The sequence below is a fragment of the Candoia aspera genome, chromosome 3 (genome assembly GCF_035149785.1).
Source record: "Candoia aspera isolate rCanAsp1 chromosome 3, rCanAsp1.hap2, whole genome shotgun sequence".
Taxonomy (NCBI): Eukaryota; Metazoa; Chordata; class Lepidosauria; order Squamata; family Boidae; genus Candoia; species Candoia aspera.
Window position 1 is genome coordinate 75,801,363 of NC_086155.1, and position 17,140 is coordinate 75,818,502.

Below are 17,140 nucleotides of genomic sequence, written 5' to 3' on the forward strand. Positions count from 1 at the left end.
AAAATAAAAAAGGTTAATATTACAGAGTTGGTAAGCATGTTTCATCCTAGTTTTTCCTATAATTATTTATAAATGAAAGAAGAACTCCTTTCCACGCACAAGATCTATTAGGCCAAGTCTTCCTTTTCTCTTTTTCTAATTTTACAATATGAACAATTGCTATACAAAGGTGAGTCTTCTTCTCAAAGGTTTTCCCTGTCAAAATGAATCTTGTCTTTCATTTCTCAGTCCCTTTGAAGTACAGGATGGATCTATAATACATATCTTTACTTTGCTTGAAGTCCAAACGCTTTATACAGTTTTAAAAATGGCTTTTATTAAACTAGCATTTCATAATATTGTTTATACCGTGGCAATATTCAGGAAGGAAAAATCATTGGGATGACATTCAACATTTCAATATGAATAATCTAGAATGTTTGCAATCTTGTTGAATGCATTTAGTTCAACATCTGACATCATATATCATGCCAATGAGCACTGCAACTGTACATTTTCTCCATGTGGAACTATTAATGCATTTAATTTAAAAACTATAAACTTCCTGAACTGCACAAGCAATTAATGTACCCAATTCATGCTCTTAAAATCAAATACTCCTAGAGATTATGGATTTGTTAAGTTACATATGTTATTGATAATAGTTTACATATGGCAAAAACATATTAGAGAATTTAAAGAGTACATAGTAGGTTATTTATATTTGCTGACTAAAACTGTTTCATCTGAATCGTACACATATCTGATACACACAAAGAAAACATTACTATTCCTGAGTTTTCATAGAACATTAGAACATTTATTATTTCTATTTTCTTAATTGCTAATTTATTTCCACCAAATGATGTTCAATATCCTTGACAACTTGTCTTGATAAGACTTCAGTGGAGAGGGCTTGGTAATTTATAGATATAGTGAAAAGACAGGTTAAATTTATAATGCATACGTTGTATATGTACAATTATGTAAAATAAGATCACAATTCCAAGGTAAGATCAGTCTCTTTGAAAAGTTCTAATACATATTTATATTTTGTATCTTACAAATTTCAGTCCCAGTTCAGTTCCTGATGGTCACTGACCAATGTGTTTCAGTTAACTTTCCATAGATAAAGTAATGCCTGCCATTCTGTCATTTCACAGAAAAAATAAAGATAAAGCAACTTGAAAAATCTTGGGAATGTATGTTGCTAAGCGGAAGGTATCTTACAAGAATTCATTCCTTGATTTGATGGCTACTGTCTACGTGTTTCTGATTCTATTTTATCTTCGGTCTGTAATGATTCAGGTTCACTTTGAGCAACTGGTGGCCGCAGTATGATTTCTGGGCCTCCTCCGTAGATTGACTGTAGAAAATTCCATGTTTCCTCAGAAATCTGTCCAGAATCAGCTCCTAAAAGACAAATGTATTTCCATAAAGTTGTAGCTGATATCTTAAACTGACAGCTTAAATCGGGAAAATATTTCAATATTTGTAAATATTTTAATACAAAAACCCCAGGTTTAAGGAGTTTAGTATTATCTGGATCAGTCTGTAATTGCTTGCCATGATACTGAAGATGCAGCTCAACCAATTATCTGCCATTTTGTTATTTTGTATTTATGAATTACTATATAAAACTCAAGGGAAAATATATTTACAAGGAGTCTTGAAGTGAGATAATTCTCCCACAAATTTTACATTTTGAAATAGCTGTTCACAGATTTTCAAAGTTTAATTTTTGCACCATGAAGGTAGAAATGTCCATATTTTTAAACATGAAAATTTGTTCATAAAATTACTATAGCTAGAGATGACAAAGCCAGTTCTGTACAGCTCACACTGAACTGCATATAGACTTTCAGACAAAAACTTGCCATTCCTTTTTAGAATAACATGTGTCCAGAAACAAGGAAAGTCTTCAAATACAGATTTTAAGTACTGCTCTTATTTAAAATTCGAATGAATACAACTAGATTACAACATTATCTGTTGACAGAACAGCATTTAAAGAAATTTTGATTGTAGCTGAAGGCTAGAGAGTAATGTGATTTTTTCTTTTCCCCACATAGTTTGAAGTTGCATTTGGGGATTGTGGGACATAGTGAACCTGTATGAGAGGCTGACTGGAGAACCAATGGACTCCCCATTCCCAATGGGGAGCTTCCTCTATACGCTGTGCCTTCGAGAATAGGAGCATATTTGTTTATGGAATGGTTAATCCCATAGCAAAAAGGTACAGATCATTTTTATAAAGGCACAAAAATGATCAATGAACATGACCACTGGTAAAATTGCATGCAGAAAAGTATGTATCAGTGTATTCATACCTTGTTTCAAAACAAGCGAACCACATTTACTGACACCAATTTTGGTATTGTCAATGGGACCTGGAGGATCTAGTGAAATAAAAAAAAAGTTACAAGACAATAATACTATTTAAACAAAGAAAACCCCCAAGGAAAATTCCTCTCATATTTGATACCTTATTTAAATACACCACATAAATAAAATGAGCAAAATACACATCTCAACCAGGGCCGTACAATTTGAAACAGCTGCATACAGGTCTATATATGGTCCCAAAGGCCTTCAGGAGCTACCACCAAGTTGGAATATTTAGGCTGATTTCATACATCATGTTAAGCAAAAATGTTGTCTGTAACTGAAAGAAATCCACACACTAAAACCCTTATGAAGGGTCCCTAAACTGCAGATCCAAACTGAACTATGCAACTATGTGCATAGCTGCCATGGACTACATCAGGTACCATTTTCTATTTTATATAATATATGCGGAACTCATATCTGTGCTCCCTTAAGATTTTACTGCAGTCATTTACTGCCTGATTAAAAATGTGTGAAGTTTGTAGCGTGCCCTTGCAGTCTCTTTGAATTACAAAAGTACTCACCATTGTCCTTGCCCTTCACAAACCCTTCCCATTCTCTGAACCATTGCATACTGATGCAATAGAATATAGACGGAGACTCCTCCTCTTGGAATGCTCTGTTCAACTGAGAGACAGAAAGCAAATTCTAAAAGCAGGTGTGGACAACCTACAGCCCCTGACATAGATGCACCAGACTCATTATTACTGCCCACAGAACTCTCCAAAATTATGCCACAGAAATGGTGGAACAAAATTACCAATCTTAACTGTGTATTCACAAACTAAAATTTTAAAAAGTGTTGGATCAATTGTGTTTAAAAAAAGAAGTTATTGAGATGAATAAAGCAAAACCACATGTCTATATAGTCTCTGCTAATCACCACTGAAACCCCAACAGACAGGGTATACAGTGGTGCTTAAAAGTTTAGGAACCCTTTTGAATTTTCAATATTTCTGCACAAACATGACCTAAAACATGATCTGTTCTTCACAAGTCCTAAAAGTAGAGAAACACTGAAAATTCAAAAGGGTTCACAAACTTTTAAGCCCCACTGTATAAGCTCTTAATAATATTTATTATACTTAGGAAACCTAACATTGAAAACAAATAGATATTAAACATACATCTTAAAAAATCCTCAGCTCCTGAAATGTAATTTTTCATGTTGTTAAAAGGTCACATGGAAATCCTGTGAAATACCATTTCCTGTAATAACCATTTCTTCTCCAGTCAGGAGAAGCTATTCTTCACAAATTGTAAATCAAATATTCCATAGTTTTGTTCCCAATTCTGCAATTCTCTACTATGACATGCCAAAATGGATGCTAAGAAAATACAAACCTTCAAATTTTTATTAGAAAGAATGACTATGAAAGACTTTAAAAACATTATGCTTGGTTTGGGTGTTTATCTCTTTCCATTTGCAATGGAGCTTTGTCCCTGTAATGGGTCGTACTAGTGGAAGAATTGGGGCAGAATATGTATTTTCCCTTTTTGAGCCTACTTCTCACCACGTGATTCTGAAGGAGCATCTAACTCACCCCGATCCACAATCAAACTGTTTGGGGAAAAAGAAAATGTGGGACCCTAATAAAAGTGCCCTATATATAACTCACCATGTCTCACAATACAAGCTATTGCTTTTAAATATTTGTAACTCAAAAAAGAAAGGAATAATTTAACAAAATGGAAAGAACATATATACCCGAATAAACATTTCCAGTTCTGTCTTCCTTCTTTTTTCTATTTTCTCTGTTTCCATTTGGCAGGTATAACATACATACAGATGATTAACTGCTGGACCTCCACCATACCTGTGATCATAAACAAACAAATCCCCATCTCCTTTAGGTTTTATAGGATCAAATGCTATATTTAGGAAACAACTCTGTTTTGTAGACAACATCTTTTTACATCTTTTTATTTTTAGATGAGATAAGCCACACACATCTGAATTAGTTGTGCTAATATCAATTATCCCAAAACTAGTTCTGATACATCAGAATGTGAAACTCCTTTTTTACACCTAATCTAGAAATATACGGAAGAGTGGCTTTACTGTTCACTTTTGTTCTGAACACACACATAAAAGAGTATTGTTTGTTTTTATACTATTTTCAAATATATTTTTCATTGTACTATGTTTCCATACTGCTTGATATGACAGAATCTTTAATCTGTAATACAGATTTTGACTAAAAAAGTTTGAAACATACAATAGCGGACCTTATAGTAATTTTCGTCCTACTCACTGAAATGAACATAGTAATTGCAGTATAAAATGTTTGCTAATAAACTGTATTTTTCTGCCATGGTAAATCTATAAACTTTTAAAAAGTTTTGAAAAACGTTAATTCAGAATTGTCAGGTTCACATTATATAACTTATCATATTCAGGAAAAAGCTTATCCACTTTCCCTCTGTGAAAACTGACTTTTATACAGTATATGGGATTTACAGCAATCCTCACATTTACTCAGAATTGCATTTGTTTAATAGGATTTATTTTGGGGAAAATGCGTGTGAAACTGCCTGCTTAATTATGTCACATTTGGTTGAAAGTCTTATAGTAAGAAAACTTATTTCATTCTTTAAAATGGATATTATAGTTAGATGCTATTTTGTAATGCTTGTTTTGTTTATATGTAAATATCATGTGATAGTCCATCTTGGGAGTATGCTACAGTACTTTTAAAACACTGCAAGGGTGTGTATGTTTGAATTAGTGCCTGTAAAGAACTGATTGTGGAGAAGTACTATATTAAAGCAAAGAGATCTAGCTTCCCCTCTAGTATACTAAAAGGTTCTCTGTTACTACTGTTGTTTTTGATTTTTTGAAGGAAATTGCTCAAATGCAATTAAGTGATACATTTTAAAGAAAACTTAGCCATGCAATTTTCAACAAGGGTAGATCAAACCTTGGAGTAAACTAAAATGGAAGTAAGTCTGGAAACTTACTAGGGACAGAAATGTTCTTCTGTTGAAAACAGCAACACAAAGTTGTTACAACTACAACATTTAATCACATCACTCTATTCAGTGCTCCTTCACCCAGCAGAAGCATTTGCATGTAGAAACAAAGTGAAATTAATTGGTTTTCTCTTTCCCTAATCCTGAATCACCTCTGCCCCATGCCAGTTCACACACTATCAGATGGGTAGCAGAGGTGCATGCATGCAAGAGAATAAATGCAAACAGTGTTTCTGCCTTCTGTTTATAGAAGCTTTTGCTGAATTAAAGAGGCTTAGAAGTGCCAGCCCATCACAGGATTCAGTACAGTGTTCTGCACTATACTATATACAGATTTTGTAATTACCTCCTTTTTTTGGTAATACTATTATTTCCTTGGCAGAAAATTAGACATCAGATGTAATATGTTTCACAATTAAAAGTTTACCTGCTGTACAAATTATCCCATATGTTCTGAGGAAGCATTACAACAAGGTCTTCTATAAAAGAAGCTTTGTGTGGAGAAACTCCTGTGGAAAAATAGATTTAAAAAATTAAATACGGTTTAGTTAAAGCAGAGTAGAGACCCTGAAGTAATACAGTTTTTCAGCAGCAGGAAAAACCATAAAATATCTGTGTGTGAAAAAAAGAACCTCCTACTGTTTTATGTTGAAGCCAATATATTAGCCACCTTGTCTTTCTAAAGATGACTATTGGGATTTATGTTGTTCTAAAAGTGATTGAGCCACTTTGGTGTAATGGTTAAGTCATCAGGCTAGAAACTGGAAACCGTGAGTTCTAGTCCTGCCTTAGGCCCAAAGCCAACTGGGTGACCTTGGGCCAGTCACTCTCTCTCAGCCCTAGGAAGGAGGCAATGGCAAACCACTTCTGAAAAACCTTGCCAAGAAAACTGCAGAGACTTGTCCAGGTAGTCTCTGAGAATCGTACACGATTGAACAGATTAATTTTTTTTTTATAACTGTGGCCAAAAGATATTAATGATATATAAGAAAATCAAAACCAAAACTGTTTCATGAACTTAATGAATGTTTTTGAACAAGTATTTAAATTAATAGAGTATGTCAAATTTGTAAGTGAAAACCAAAGCCTTACTTCCACCAATCAATTAAGAACAAAATACAAAATTTAATTTGATTTTTTAAACCCAGTCAATAAATCTAGTGATTCTGAATGTAGGATTCCTTGCAGTTTGCTTTGTACAACAGACCAAAATTATTACTTAAAACTTCTAAATTTGGCTAATATTGAATATCACATTATGGAATCTACCTTCAAGAGAACTGACAGTTTTTACTAACAAGGGGCCAAATTAAGTTGCCCGAATAATCCTGAATTTCTGTTTCACTGAAAACAGAAGATTACTCTAATCTACAGAGAGACTAACTTAATTTAAGAATTACCAAAAGCAAAACCCATCCTCTCCCATCCTGCATTGCTATGTAGTCAAATCTATAATTCTGAGTTTCTACCCCGTAGATAGATGCAACCTAATTTATGTTCCTACAGAATTAAACTGTAGCCTAACAAGTCATGAGTAGTAATTAAGGACATACATATTTTTCACTTTCGATCAGCAGGTTATCCAAAGTTTGTATCTGTCATTCTGACAGTGAACCAGTTAACTTTATATTTGAAAAGATGGATTCTACATAACTAAAATTCAGGCTATGATCTGCTAGATAATCAGAAAACAAGTTAACTGACTGCAGAGTCATATTCTCATTTCATTGGATAAGTTCCAATTAAAAGATGTAAGAGCAAAGATACATAGGATGGCAAAAATAAGGCACAATGATCAAAATCCCAAGTTATGGAAAACAGTGGGATTTATTGTTTCAGGTGGAAAAATGAAATTTCATCTTCATAGGAGAATAGTTTTACATAATTGCAGTCTCACCTCCATGTATGCAGAGAAAATCATTATTTGAAATAGGTCCTGGCTCAGCAAAAGTTCTGAATTTATTCAGCCATAAACGTGAAATATAAAATTGAAGGAGGCTTGGTTCCATAACATTAAGGCTTGACACTCTCTCTCTCTTTTTTTTAGCTTCTTCGTTGCTTTTGCTTTTGAGAAAAGGCAATATTAACATTAAGTAATATGTAAATTATTTTGAAATGAGTAGTATTAACAACAGGTAATATGTACATGTTGATAGTGAAAAGAATCTCATCCAAACTCATGTTGAAATAAACCAGTTTTTTTTAAGATCTGTGTTACTCTGTATAATATGAAAAGCATTAATTTTAAGATAGCTAATAAAACCCAAGATTGCATACTATGTGCTTTCAATTAAAAAAAACAAAAGTACTTCAAATCTTGATAATGTTCCAAATATTTGAGTTCATGGGAACCCATTCAGAACTACTCTTAAGAACAAGATGAAACACGTATTAATTCCTGCAAAGCAGCACTTTGAAAAAAGCCAACACTTCCATATTGAGCTACAATTACAGCTAATAAAACCTCTAGCGGTTGGGAAGCACTATCCAGTTTTTTTCAATTGCTTCTCATGAATAAGAGAGCAGTTTCAGTTCAAAGGAGGAGCTTTCTGGCAAAAGAGAGGAGGTGGAGGTTTTTGTAGATTCACTTTATCTTTAGTTTCATGTCAACCCTCCAGAGTAGATTTTTCGAAGTTGTTAGAGAAGGAGGGAGATTTGCTATGCTATCTCCCTTCTTTTTGTCCCTGTGAGACCATCCACTAAGCAAAGCTCTGCTCAAAGGATGCTTTTTCTGACAATAACAATGTCTGTATCTAGCCCATTGTTTTGCAACTTCCTCACCTGTAGAAGAGAACATAAGCTTCTGAATTTTGGACAGTTGATTCTGTTACTTCTGTGACACTCTGATCATCAAACTCATACCATCGATTATTTAAGTTATTTCGACAATAAGCTATATAATGCCCATCTAAATTAAAGAACAAATTAAGAGAATTTTATCGTTTTAAAATAACAAGGAAAGCAGATCACTACAGAGTAATGCAATTAACATATTTTTACATCAGCTGCATGAAATGTAGCATACAATACATATAGCCTGTAAAAATACAGATTATTTATACTCACTGATTGCAGTTCCATGGTGGCAGATAACAGACAAAAGGTCATATATTGCTATTTGAGCAGGACTGTCTTTAGCAAGAAAAGGTTGAAGATCAAGTCCTTCCAAAGGAAAGGATACATGAGTTCCAATTTTTGTGGAAAACATAAGATCATGTCTGAATCTTTTGAGATGAATACATAAAATCTGTGAAAAATAGTTGACAAGACTTATTTGAAAACTGATGCTTCTATTTTATTTTAATATCTAAGCAATACATTCCGTATTAAATTGCTAATGACTTTTCTATTTCCTCATAGAAAATGAAATTATCACCGAGCCCTTTATGTAAACCCATTATTCTAAGGCACACTGTGATAAGTTTAGGGAAGGGGAAATGAAACAGTGAGCATCTAAGTCTTTTGTGCAACCTCCAATTCTTCTCTTTATTTGCTCCCAGTGTTTAGTAGTGTTTTTTTTTTACTGTTCAATTTGAAATTGCTTTATAACATCACAATCACACCATGGCTATCATATGATGCAGCTAGCAACCTTCTATATTGGTACCTCAAACTCCTTGGCAGATATACTTTATTAGTATTTTTTTCAAGATTATGTATTTGGTTGAAGCCCCTGACATGTTGCCCAACACTAAGGCAAGTCTTGATCTGGAAAAAGTTGCACTGTCCTAGTTAATTGGAAATGACATGGCAAGGAACATTATCATCTTTGGTGCTTTTCTATACAAACATTACTAAAGGAAAACTGCAGTTATGACATGAAGCTTATATATGTACTGTATATGTTGTTGGTGTGTACTGATATGGGAAGTTTGAACACAAACATTTACAGAACAATATGTTTATATTTCCTTAGGAAAAGAGGTGTTAGAAAAAACCCAAAAGAATTCTAATCTTTCAGAAAACCTCCAAGTTGTGGGATTTGTCCAAAAAGTAACATGCTGACCCCAAATGATCCTAATACAGTTCTTTGTACTCCAAGTGACTTTATCTCAATTTCTTTTAGCTATTAGGTAATTCTCAAGAGCCTCAACAGGTGGCAGCCCCCAGCTGACCTTTGCAGATCTCAGAAGCTAAGCAGGGGCAGCCCTAATTAGATCTCAGAAGCTCCTGCGGATCTCAGAAGCTAAGCAGGGGCAGCCTGGCAATGGCAAACCACACTTCCAAGAAAACTACATGAATCCAATGGCCAGGAAACAAACTAGACTAGACCTTTAATTCTCAACAATGAATGTCTCTTTTAAGTACAGTGATAGTTATATCAGAAGCAAGAAACATTCTATTATATTTACAGGTAAGCATAAAAATGTACATTTTTTCCAATGGCTGTATATCTCGTGATGATACACATGTTAAAAAGCAATCACAGAGCTTTAGGACTATTCTAAGTCACCTCAAATACAACACTTTTCAATGAAGACTAAGTTCAAACATCCAAATGAAAGACATTAAATTGAAACATTATGTTAAGTGAACTGCTTAAGATATATTAGTCCTAACTATCTAAAACTGTTGTGTAGAATAGAATAGTTGGTTCTGAGACTGATATTCAAGTGACTTATGTAAACAATCAGCTGCAGCCTTCCCCATTATCAGTGAATCACCCTCTTTCCAGTGCACCCTAAGGCTGTGAGAAAAAGTCTTAGAAAGTCTTAGCCATAGCATCCCCTAAGCTATGATAAATAGAAATAGAATAAATAGTTCTAAATAGAAAATACTTCATTTGCTAGAATTCCTGTATCACTACTCTTTCATCTATAAATTTTGCTGACTCTGAAAATTGTGGTTGGAAAAAAAAACATTTGGTTCAAGCAGCTACACTCAATCTGACAGAAAATGTAATTCAGCCTAGGGACCACAACATCATAAAAAAGAAATTAATTTGTTTTAACTGTTATGTTAAACTGTTAAAGATTCATGCTAGAAAATAAAGAAATAGAACTGAATACAAGTCATGCTACATAAAAGTAATTTATAATAATTTTCACACTGATTTGTTACCCCCCCAACCCAAAATCAACATTTTCATCCACCAAAGCAAAGCAAAGCACATTACCTCAGGGAAGTGTTGAACTTTGCAGAATTTTACTCCATTTCTTAACCTGGAGTAAAGTTCACATTTAATAACATGGTAAAAAATATATATTGACTACAACATTACAAAGATTCTAATATACATCTTTACTATTTTAGAAATGCTGACTAGAGAAAAGCAGTATGGAATTAGAAATCTACAATTTTTCCCATATAGCTTTCACACTATCTATTATATAAAATAAACATGATTACTTGCCATATTAAAAAAAAATCCAAAATATACCTTGGGAAAGTACTCAGCAAATAATAGTAATAATCCATACTAGTGACAATAAAATGCCTGCCAACTTCAGACTAGTAATAGTAATCTATTAGTAAATTACTTTATTTAGAAAAATAAAGGGGCCTTGTGCAAACCCATTAACACCCACAGAAGAGAGAACCATCTGAAAAAAATACCTAATTCCTCTAGTCCATCTGTAGCCACCAACATAACAACAAAAGCTATTATAATGCATTTCCTGATTCTTAGCACCAAGATTTTAGAGGAAGCCACTGCAATGGGGGAGGGGGAAGGAGAGAGATAAAATATTTATTGCAGGTGCATGATTTCTGAGTTTTCATTCCAAGTCTAATGGAGAATATATGGCCGTAGCTCTGAATTAGAAGCGTTAACCCTGAATATAAAGAGGGTTTTTTAATGTACCTATTCAGATGTCACTGAATTCTGACTTACTAAGAACAAGCAAGCATGCAGAACAATTGTTCCCCTTTGGTATCTTTTTGAGATAGGCCAGGTCAGGAAACAAATTCCCCAAGGACTACTGGACCTCTACTTTATTGTTGCAGGGTATAACAACAGACTTTTGAAAGCCTGGCCAAGTTTCTCCTTCCCCCCTTATACCCAAAAGAATCAAACAAGGCAATCTTAAGTTTCTTTCTTACTGTCTCATCCCTTGCAAGGCTAAGCTTGCATTTACACAACCACTCTTGCATTCAATTCTTTTAGGTTATTGCTGTACTCCTCTACACTGCCCCAGACAGAACAGGTATGCAGTTCTTGCTCATTGAGCAGGTAGCAGCTACAGCCAGGAGCACCCTTTGCACAAAACCATATTGTGTGCCAATTGTGTCCCTACCTTGATCAAAAGGCCCTTCTCACAGTCACGCATGGGACTACCCATGAAGACCACTCAGAAGTTACACTGGTCTAGAATGTAGCCATGCAAGTAGTTATGGGCACTTATTTTGCTCATGTAACACCATAGCTCTGATAGGCTTGGTGTTGCTGGTTACCTATACCGCCCTTCATGGTTTAGAATCTGTTTACCTACGGGACTGTCTTTCTCCTGTTGTTTCTGTCTGACCAATTAGATCTGAGTGAGTTGGTACACTCCAAGTCCCCACTGTAAACCAGTGCCCTCTAGATGGACCTAGGAGATACACCTTCTCAGTAGATGGGTTGTCCTGTGGAAAAGCATTCCCCCTAAGGTTTGCATGGCCTCACCCTGTTGGGCTTTTGTAAAGCTGTCAAAACCTGGCTCTTCTGACAGGCCCTGGGGCAGGGCACAGTGATCAGCTCCCTAATGGTGGCTGGCTGAGAAAATGTTTATTTAGTTACCCTTTCCTGGTGCACACCATGTATTTAACTGCTGATCCTGTCCTTTTTTACTTTTATTATTTTTTACTTAACAGAAAATAATCTTATTCTCTAAGACAGGTAGAGTCATTTCTTGATTGAGGCAGCATACAAGTTGTAAAATATAAAATAAAATAAAACAGTAACTGCTAATGTGCAAACAAGTGGCAAGTCCAAATGATGCCTATGCCTAGTCTAGATGGCTATATGCACAGCTCAGATTAGGCTCTGGCATTTGGCATGGAACCATTCCTGTTGGCTAGAGGCAAACTCAATCCTAAGCATTTTTATTAGGTTTCAGGGGTGTTTAGGCAGTTTTTCAAGAAAGCTTAAGAAAAGAATATTTAAAACTATTTTTAGACAATCATTAACAATCAGAATGGTTCACACAAGGCCTATTCTCGGTCAACTGCACTGTACACTGCATATTTCATACATTACATCATATTCCTATTTTTGAATAGCTTTACTGTATTAGTGAAAAAGGGTAGAAAAGGGTAGAAATTATTCAAATATATAAAGAGTTTAACTTACTTTTTACATTTTTCACAACTGTACATATTGTCACCTGCAGACATTGTGAAGAGGGAAGGACAACTATTATTCTAAAAATATAGAAAATTATCTTCCCCTTCAACCCACACCAGGCATGTCTGATTTTGCAATACAGTAACTGATCATAGTGTTTTATAAAATATGTATCTTCATGAATTGGAAAATTAATCTTAATTGAAAATCCAGATTATGGTTTAAAAGGTAATGTTTTGCAAGTAAGTTTTCAGAATGTTCATCCTTGAAAATACTTATCAATTCATATTTTGATAATAACATTATGGAGAAAACCCTGAGATGCTTTCTATTCTGTTAAATGTGAAATTTGATACAAAACAATAACTGATACATAGTAGCTAAATTAGAAGTAATTTTATATTTTAAAATAAATTTAAAATATTAATCTCTTACCTTTCAGTTCATCTCTAGCAAAAAAGGCAGCAAGACAATCTTGTAAGGTTACTGTTGGACCCCAAAACCAGCTAGGAACACATGAGACAACAAACCTGAAACATCATTGACAGAAAAACAGCAATTGTTCTGCTGTTATAGCAGAAACATCAATACAAAAAGATTCAAGTACCGGAAAGAACCCAACTAACCTTTTGAAATATTCCACAAAAAATGCAATCCATCCTTGAGGAGCGTATGCTTCCCCACAAGATCCTGCCTTGACAAGAGAGGTCTGATGATTTGCAGAATGCAGCTTAGCAAGGTCTTCCTTACCTGGAATAGGTAAAGACAAATCCTGGAAAGTTTCCAGTGTAACTGAAACCTATAGCAAAATAAACATAAAAACATTTTTTGATTTGCTTAAAGAAGTTGTATAATTATATTTGCTTCTTTTAAACTTTGCATACAAGAAAATACAGTGCTGCTTAGCTGCAATTATACCGCTTGATGGCAACCTACACATAATTATAAGTTAACCATAAAGTATGCATGAATATAAGTTCACTGTAAAGTATGAATTAATATAAATATATACATAGTGATAAATATAAAAATATAAATAGCGCAGAAGATAAAAAAATAAAGAAAACAACTATGAACAGGAAATGGACTAGTCAGACAAGTTTGGAAAACCTAGCTGGAATAATCCCAGAATTGTTTGCATACTACTTTTTTTAAAATATTTTTTTCCACACAAAAAGAACTTTTGCTTAAGCTGCAATATTGTAAAACTTACCCGATCACATGTGAGACATTGTACTGAACTTAAAATAGAACCATCAAATATGTCAGATATAACACTTCGGTATTTTTTGTTTTTCTTCTTTTTAGAGGAAGATGCAATTGGAACTAAAAAAGAGAGAGATCTTATTTGAGCCTTCCAGGGGTAATTAACAGTATTTTCTACATTAATTTTGGGAGGACCAGCAGATGACATTGTACTGCTCATTCATTATTATTCATGTCCAGGTAAAGTCTTCAGCTTCAGGGCAAACTGGTCTCAACCATAATTACACACAAAAGATGCAAAAAGAGCTAGTTTGGTCTAGTGGTTAAGGCAATGGGCTAGAAACGAGGAGACTGAGAGTTCTACCTTAGGCATGAAAGCCGGCTGGGTGACCTTGGGCCGGTCACTCCCTCTCAGCCCAACTCACCTCACAGGATTGTTGTTGTGGGGAAAATAGGAGGAGGAGGAAGGAGTATTAAGTATGTTCACTTCCTTGAGTTATTTAAAAAAAATAATAAAAGTGGAATAGAAAATAAATAAATAATCATAGGATCATAGGCTGGGCTTACAAGCAATTCTTCATCTGCAATCTGAATTTCACAGCCAATCTAGCATCTCAGTTTTATACCACAATATTTATATCATTCTACTGCATGCATATATCCAAAAATGATTTCATTTGCAATTCTTCAAGGAGAAACTGCATATATCTTCCAATGGACATGGAGGGGTAGACTGAGATGAGATCTCAAAAATAATATCAGTGGAAACAGGGTTGGGTAGGGCGAAACAAACAGGCACTACTTAATTTATTAGCAGCTGAAGTAGTACACCATATTTGCAAGGCTACTTTGTATATACTGCTGAAGTAAGCTTTAGGTGGTGCTAACCTACCTTGCCTGATGTTGAAAAAGCTAAACAGAGCCCAATTAGTATTTGGAGATATTAAAAAAAAAAAAGCAATGGCAAACCATTTCTGTGTTGTTACCAAAGAAATGTACATGGAAGTGTCCATGTACTCACCGGGAGTCTAGCCTGACTCAGAGGAGAGTTAACTTTATCTCAGAATATGGAAAGATAATCCCACTTAAATGTTAAGCTTTGGAAGACAAGATAAATTTACAAATGTCTAAAATTACTTCATGAACTGTGATGTAAACTAAATTCAGTGCAACGAATCAGAAAAGACAAAATTCAGTGAGCTTTACTAGAAGTTTGAAACCCCCCCCCATGAAAGACTAAGGTATTATTGGAAAACAATACTGTATTTAAACAGTGCTTTGACAAACCTAGTAAAATGATGCAATTCCCCAAGGGCAAGCAACAGATAAACAGAAGTTACAGTACTAATGTTTAATCCCCAGATAAAAATCATGCATGCTTACTATCTTACTTTTATGCGGATTGGAAAAAGAGCTTGTAATTACACAAAATAATTACTAAAGCTCTTAATGCAGCAGTGGACTACTAGACAATGAAGCCAGAATGGTGTCACCAATGAAAGGACAAGACTGAACGAGCATGGGAGGAGAGTTTAAAAATTGTGAAACCAATTGTTTCTATTTCCCACTCTTTAAAATGTACTCCAAACAACTGAAGATAGCCAAAAATTGCATCACAAACTTTGGCACCAAAATGGCCAAATAAAAAGTAGAATTTTGGGAGGCTGGCAGGATGACTAAGGATGGAAATGATAGCAATTACCCTCCCAGATGACTACTCCTTTTTATTCCCACTATTTTTTAATAAAGGAAAAAGGGGTTCTGCTATGAAAAATGGATATGTATGTGCCTGTGTTTGTATGCATGCATGCGTGTGTGAAAGTTAAGCCTCCAACAGGAAAAGTTAACTGTATCTGTTTCCATGTATGAGCTGAGCTGACTACACAAATAAAGGCTGAAATTTATCAAATCAATGAACAAATGCCTACATTTATAAACATATAATATACACTATACAATCTTCTCTTAATACTTGTTCACCTGCCTCTTACAATGAAGATTTTTTTTTCTTTTACTATCTGAAGTTACACATTTGAGAGATAAGATAAACCTAGAGAAAGCATTCACTACACATGCCATGGTAACAGGTGAACTGTTAAGTGGCTTATTATTGAGACTAAGAATTGCCTTGTACACTGGAGATATAGAACATAATTACTAGTAGTACATTTTGTCATACTTAAAGCAGACCCACTAAAATAGTCTGTAACCTGATTGCAAATAATTTGAGTAGGTCTCCTATGCCTGCATCCACCCCACTGTCACTTTTGTTCATTATTAATATTCCTCAGATAGGTGTCTCCTAACCTATTTCTTCCTTTTTTCTTTCTTTTGCTTTTCTTAAGTTTTCTATTATTTATGTCTATACTTTCACTTAGAATTGATAGAATTTACCCTGATTTTTGGTGAGAAAGCTGGGTATTACAGAATTATTACCCTATATCTATCCCTCTAAAGTCAGTAAATACAAAAACATTCCATGCCAAAGAATCATTAAGTGTTATCAGAATCACTTGAGTAAGGTCACAGTACGGCACAGTAGTGTTAAAATGGATCTTAAAAGTAGAAAGGATGCTGCATAATCTTGGAAAGTACGTAACAGAGAAGGCAAACGTTAAGACAAGTTCATGAAATAGAATTTTCTGTTGTTCCTTTGGCCACTGCCTAATCTTTGCCTGAGACAGTCCCCCAGTCCTCTAGAGCAGATATTACAGAAGGCAAAGGAACTTAAGAATTAGTTCCATCAGCATGACATCACTATGGAACCCAAGCTAATGTTATGCAAGTATCTATTTAAAACTGCTTTTTAATCACTTGCAAGTAATAGTCATACAATCACCTGAATATCTGCTGTGTATTTGTACCTTCACTGTTTCTTGATTATTCAAAAGTTCAGCTGTTTCAAGGAAACTGTTTACATCTTTTTCTGTGTCGTCCATAGAATTTGTTCTATTCATTTTGGTACACAAGGATCTCTCTTTTCTATAGTCTTTAGGTGTATTTTCATCATCCTCAATTAACATTGCATTTTCTGCAGGATCATCTGCCACAGGTTTTGACCAAGCATCATTTTCTACCTTATCATTGTTAACACATGATTGAAAATCTGTATCTGAGTGGCATTTTTCTTCTTCCATCCTCTCATCAACATTTGTTATGTTAGTATCATCTATTATAACAACAGTCTCTTTTAACTCTTCATGAAGCAAATCCATTAAACAACGCAAAAATTCCTGAGCATCCTGAAATTTAAAACAGGTAAGTACGTGGTTTAAAATATGCATCTGAATAATGTGGTAGCTTTCAAAAAGTACTAATCAGTCAGAATGG

At 34.5% G+C, this 17,140-nt stretch overlaps 1 protein-coding gene across 2 annotated transcripts in view; it reads right to left on the reverse strand.

Moving 5' to 3' along the window:
• Positions 1–290: 290 nt before the first annotated feature.
• USP33 (ubiquitin specific peptidase 33) overlaps positions 291–17,140 on the reverse strand; it is a 38,976-nt gene continuing 22,126 nt past the window's right edge. The window contains exons 10-23 of one of the 2 annotated variants that reach the window (XM_063298151.1): positions 16,650–17,052; positions 13,818–13,930; positions 13,231–13,403; positions 13,040–13,110; positions 12,611–12,644; positions 10,457–10,502; positions 8,407–8,587; positions 8,122–8,248; positions 7,238–7,404; positions 5,768–5,849; positions 4,076–4,184; positions 2,892–2,994; positions 2,310–2,378; positions 291–1,392 (exon numbers count right to left, since the gene is read on the reverse strand). In XM_063298151.1, coding sequence (XP_063154221.1) covers positions 1,235–1,392; positions 2,310–2,378; positions 2,892–2,994; positions 4,076–4,184; positions 5,768–5,849; positions 7,238–7,404; positions 8,122–8,248; positions 8,407–8,587; positions 10,457–10,502; positions 12,611–12,644; positions 13,040–13,110; positions 13,231–13,403; positions 13,818–13,930; positions 16,650–17,052 — 1,836 coding nt within the window. In that variant the 3' untranslated portion in view covers positions 291–1,234. Of the gene's footprint in view, positions 1,393–2,309; positions 2,379–2,891; positions 2,995–4,075; positions 4,185–5,767; positions 5,850–7,237; positions 7,405–8,121; positions 8,249–8,406; positions 8,588–10,456; positions 10,503–12,610; positions 12,645–13,039; positions 13,135–13,230; positions 13,404–13,817; positions 13,931–16,649; positions 17,053–17,140 lie in introns of both variants that reach the window. The other variant, XM_063298150.1, reaches the window with a different exon arrangement.